This window comes from Arachis stenosperma, chromosome 4 (genome assembly GCF_014773155.1).
Source record: "Arachis stenosperma cultivar V10309 chromosome 4, arast.V10309.gnm1.PFL2, whole genome shotgun sequence".
NCBI classification, from domain to species: Eukaryota; Viridiplantae; Streptophyta; class Magnoliopsida; order Fabales; family Fabaceae; genus Arachis; species Arachis stenosperma.
Window position 1 is genome coordinate 17064954 of NC_080380.1, and position 5847 is coordinate 17070800.

The following is a 5847-nucleotide window of genomic DNA, read 5'->3' on the forward strand; positions in this document are numbered from 1 at the left end:
GCTTTTACGTAATTATAAACAATTTATGCAACAATGACACAAGCTTTAAGCCATGGTCCAATGCTAGTTTAGTAATTTGATTTTGTTTAAGCACATTTAATTTATTGAAACCACCCACCCACCCACCCATACATGCTATTTTACTTAACTTGTAATCAAATCAAAAGTAGAGATAGATGAATGAGAATGGAAGCAAAAGCTCCACATTCTCCACCTCTTGAAAATTCTCTCCCTCCTAATAATAGTTACACACTCCCTTTCCATCCCTTTCACTACACACTACACTCAACTTCTTCATTTTTTTATAAATAAACTCCCACAATTTTGCTCCAACTCATCATCGTTGAATATAACACAAAACATGAAGAAGATGAACAATAACAAGAATCCAACAATATCATGGGTTTTGATGTTGTTGTTTGTTGTTTGTGTGGTTAATGCACAATCATCGGTGAAGCCGGTGGTGAAGATAGTGAAGGGGAAAAAGCTTTGTGACAAAGGGTGGGAGTGTAAGGGTTTCTCTGCTTATTGTTGTAATGAGACAATCTCTGATTTCTTCCAAACTTACCAGTTTGAGAACCTCTTTGCAAAGAGGAATTCCCCGGTGGCTCATGCCGTCGGATTCTGGGATTACCAGTCGTTCATCACGGCCGCCGCGCTCTACCAGCCTCTTGGGTTCGGGACCACCGGTGGAAAGCTTGGTGGCATGAAAGAGGTTGCTGCTTTTCTTGGTCATGTGGGAAGCAAGACTTCTTGTAAGTGATATAGCATCATATACATATATATATATATCCACAATTTTAAAATTGTATATTTAAAATTTATGTTAATTAATTAGAATAATGTTACATATTCTCAGCAAATATTGTTATTTTTTATGAGCACTTAGATTAACAATAATTTATACGTATATTTACAAAAATTTTATATACAAAAAATACATAATTTGTATCTATATTTATTAAAAAGTTAATGAGTTATACCTCAAATGACATAGTTTTTTCATATTCACCTAAAAGATTGTGGGTAAGTCTTTCTATCTCTAGGTAAAAAAAAATTGCACATATAAATTAATATAGTTTATACTCATATTTTTCAAAATTTGTATATATAAATTAATAAAATTTATTTGTTAAATTTATTTATTAAAGATAATTTAATATTTATAATAATTAAATAATTATAAAAAAATATTAAAAATGGCTGATTTTAAGAGTTTTTCAATTAATTATTGGAAGTCATTTAATACAGTAAGTGGTTTATATTGATTTTAGCCATATATACATACTAGAAAAATGGATTATATATATTATCAAGTGAAAAATATTCGAAAATAGTTAAATAATTTAATAAATTTGACTAAATTATTATTTAATCATTTTTAATTATCACTTACGCCTTTACCTGTATTATTATGGTAGCATTTAGAAGAAATTGATGAGATTGTTGGAATGAAAAAATTGATTTCAGGTGGATATGGGGTGGCAACAGGGGGACCCTTAGCATGGGGATTATGTTACAACAAGGAACTGAGTCCAGATAAATACTACTGTGATGACTACTACAAGTTGACCTATCCATGCACCCCTGGCGCCGCTTATTATGGCCGTGGCGCCATCCCTATTTACTGGTTCCCTTTCTACCTCTTTCTTTTTAGTTTAATTTAATCACTTTGCTTTCTTTGATGCCTAATAAATGATGAACAGGAACTACAACTATGGAAAAATAGGAGAAGCCCTAAAGGTGAACCTATTGGACCACCCAGAATACATAGAGCAAAATGCCACGCTGGCATTCCAAGCAGCAATACACACGTGGATGACCCCACCAGACAAGCACATTCCTTCACCACACGATGCCTTTCATGCCAACTGGAAGCCAACTAAGAATGACACGTTGGCAAAGCGGGTCCCAGGTTTTGGTGCCACAATCAATGTTCTCTACGGTGACCAAGTTTGTGGCCAGGGTTCTGATGGTGATGACATGAACAACGTTATTTCTCATTACCTCTATTATCTTGATCTCATGGGTGTTGGCCGAGAAGAAGCTGGGCCCCATGATGTCCTCTCTTGTGCTGAGCAAAAGCCCTATAAGCCCGCTGGGCCTCCATCTTCTTCAACAACTTGATTATTGAGAATTCTTGAAAAAATCTTTGGAGAGTTCTAATAAAATTAAAGGAGGGGACATGCATGCAATGATGATGCATGGGAGTGGAAATTTTAAAACCCAGCTTTAATTTGGAGTGGATATTAATTGTTAAAAATTTGTATAGATTATAAACGTGCGTATTTCTTGGGTTTTCTTATTAATTGCATACCTCCATGTGTAACTTGGATATATTTTTGGTACAATGTGCATAAAAAAAAAAAGAAAAAAAAAGTGAAATATTTTATCATTATTAAGGATTGTCAACAATTTTGTTTGTTTTCTTCTTGAATCAGAATGCATGGTACATTCTACTTTTATTCTCAGTCCCTGGATGAGGTAAGTAGAAGTTCAAGCATAACTGATTCTAAAATAAGTTGAGGCCGTTAATGACGACATAAACAATTTAGGCTTTTGTAAGATAAACACCATTGTAACATAGTATACGTGTATAATGAACATTTTAGCTAAATCCTGACATCAAATACAATGAAAATAATTGAAATATCTAGAGATCAAATCTTTTCTCTGGGTTTTATGTACATTTTAAATAATTTTTCAAATATTTCAAAAAAGGGTTGGTGTATTATGTCAAATTCATATCTTTGGAAAGACAAAATGCCAACCAAAATATCATTTGTTTCTTTAGAAGGCTATTTTGTAAAAAAAAAAAAAATCTTTTGGAAGCTAAAACAGTAAATTACTATAATAGGTGCAATTCTTAATAGAGACAGATTAAAATTAGTGATTATAGAATAAAATTTTTTTTGCTCACATGGTCGCTACAATATGTAAATGTATGTTGCTGATAAGGTAAGATTTCATTTATTAACTTAAAAGTGTAAGATTTTTTTGTAGATCAAGATCCTGGTAGTTGAATTCTATCTAGTGCATGAATTCTGTCTAAGTAGATATCTATTATGTTCTTAGGCTTGGATAGAAAATTGATTACTGTGCTAAATTAAATTGGATTTAATTTGTAAGATTTTCCAAAATAATGATTTTCCTAATGGTTTTTCCAACATCCATCTCTACAGTAAGTATGTATAGAAAAGAAAAAGTTCAAAGTCAGGTATATGAGATGTTTTGTTGTGTTGTTAAACATGTACATTGTTGCTGAAGTTGCTTATCCCAATAAGCATTTGTTGAAGTGAATCATAAATTCGGTTGTGCATAGCCTGCTGTACTTTTCATTGTAGTGGCTGGTGCTATTGTACTTGAATACTTGTTTCGTTAGGTAAACTATGAATTCGGTTTATGATTTTTAGCTTTTTTAGGAAAAAAATTTTATTCATAGAGAAACCAAATGGCACATATAAATGACATAAAAATATCAGTTCTACATTAATAATAAGAAGATAAATATCCTATGTTTTGAATTATAATCTAAAAGAAGACACGTATTTCATTACTAAAAATTTTAAAAAGTAGAAGTAAAGAGAAATATAAGTCTCTTTTATTTTTATAGATCTACACACACGTGATGTAAGACAGTAAGATACATCTTTTTCTGATCTTTTTCATATAGATCTGAATATTTTCAAGATCTGAAAGTTTTTTTATGAACAAAAATATTTTTTTGTAGAATTTTTCTCTTAAAGCTGAAAAGATCTGTAACATCAAATTACCACCAATAACCATAAAAGAAACCAAGAGCATCACCACAAAAGAGGAGAAAAATACTATGGATAGATTATTAAAACCAAGAACACAGAGTTAAGTTCAAATACGATAATGGTCTACAATGAAAACCGTAAAAGGAAAATAAATAACCACAAAAGGGTTATTATAAATCTAGATTTGGATCTCAAATTTAGATCTCTAAAAGAAAAAACAAAAATACGAACAAAAATCACAACTAGAAAAGGGGCGCGTAGGAGAAGGGAGGGAGAGGCGGCGACGAATGGTGTGGATGGTGGGAGAGTGACGGTGGTGGGTGATGTGAAAAGTGAAGAGGAAAAATAAAACTATAGCTATAAAAAGTAAAACAAAGAAGATGATGGATGATAAGGGAGGAGAGAAAGAGAAGAAGAAGAGAAGAGGAAGAGGTTAAAGGAAAAGGAGCAGGGGAGAGCCACCGTAGCCCAGATTAAGGCGGCGGTAGCGGTAACCCTTAGGGAGATTTTGTGTTTTTCCTCGTGGGAGAGAGGGCCGTATTTGTATTTTTGCAGTAACTTGTGATTTGTAGTTGTTATACCATAGTAATTGAAACTAATTATTTGCTTAATTAGCCCGGTTTACATGCCTAGTTCAAGTTGATATTATAAAATACTAGCAAGATTTTTAGTTTTTCTCCCTATTTGTTTGGTATTGTGGCGAGTTAAGTTTTAAGGTGATATTTGAGATTAGCTGCGTGAACTAAAATAGTCTTTGAGATCTTAATTGCACCAATTACATTTCCAAAATTAGCGAAAATGTACCACATTAGTTCTTAACAACATAATGAAGCATTTGATAGAAAAGGATTGAGGAGCTAACATGGTGTATTTTTGCCAATTTTAAAGATAATATGTAATTGGTACAATTGAAATCTAAAGAACTATTTTGGTTTAGATTGTGATCGAACACTAAAAAATAGATTGCAAATGCTGCAAAGAAAAAGAAAAAGAAAGCTCTAAGTGAGGTAAAACTCGTGTTCTTTAAACAACAAAAATTGAGTTTGTGCATGTTAATAATTTTGCTAATATATGATTTATCTTTTGCAGTTGAACCTTTTTTATGGTGGTTCAGCGGTGTAATCAAATTCCAGTCATTATCATGAACATATTATGAATTATCAGTTTAGAGATTCAAAAGAATAAGATAGATTTTTGGTATGTTTATGAATCTATTTCGTTGTTATTTGACACAAGTTCGTTGTAATCTACGTAATGTTCTTTCTTTTATGAAAATGAGGTTTAGTGTTTATATTTTCTTGTTTTGTTCTATTTTACAATGTTTTGAAATTAGTTTTTTCAATTATTTGATGAGATTTGTTTGTTTTAAATATATACTACATAGAATTTGGTGTTTATTTGAATAGTTTTTGATGTATTTTGAAAACAATTCGGTGTATTATAGAATTTATTCTTCTTTTTCTCTATTTTTTGAACCTGAATTTATTTAGATTAAAAATATTTCAATAAGTACAGATAGATTCATAGAAGTATAATTTTGCAAAAAAATTTTATGAAAAACTTAAATTGAATATTTACAAACATACAAAGTATGTGTTTGTTTGAACTATACATTGTACAGACAATTCAGTACACAACCAATATATAAATTTTTAACATTTTACAATATTTAAAATATGTACTATCAATATCTCCTGATTCAAATGTACAATAAGGACTTAATAATACAACAGATGGTCTGGATAGTCTGATGGCTTCAGATTCTTGAATGTCTTTATCTGAGTTGATTCATTTCATCAAATAGAATGAGTAAAGCATATTCGATTCTAAAATGATCAACTTGTTCCTACAGTTTAAAGAAATTTCTTTATTAAACTCCGTTAATTTAGTAAGCGAGAGTTTTCTATTTTTAAAGATAGTTACCTGCTTTCAATTCTTCCATGAATATTTTCCCTTTTTGATCTTTTTCGGATCAATTATCTCTAGCCATTTCATCATATATATTGCACAATCATATGTAAAAACAAAAACAAAAAAACACATTAAAATAGGAAAGTAACAAAAAAAAAAACAGTAAAATTTATTA

At 30.8% G+C, this 5847-nt stretch overlaps 1 protein-coding gene across 1 annotated transcript; it reads left to right on the top strand.

The window, feature by feature from the left end:
- Positions 1-326: 326 nt before the first annotated feature.
- LOC130976901 (chitinase-like protein 2) lies at positions 327-2398 on the top strand. The gene is made up of 3 exons (XM_057901856.1): positions 327-755; positions 1471-1630; positions 1707-2398. The coding sequence occupies exons 1-3, from the start codon at positions 362-364 to the stop codon at positions 2125-2127; spliced, it is 975 nt and encodes a 324-aa protein (XP_057757839.1). The 5' UTR covers positions 327-361; the 3' UTR covers positions 2128-2398.
- The last annotated feature ends 3449 nt before the right edge of the window (positions 2399-5847 follow it).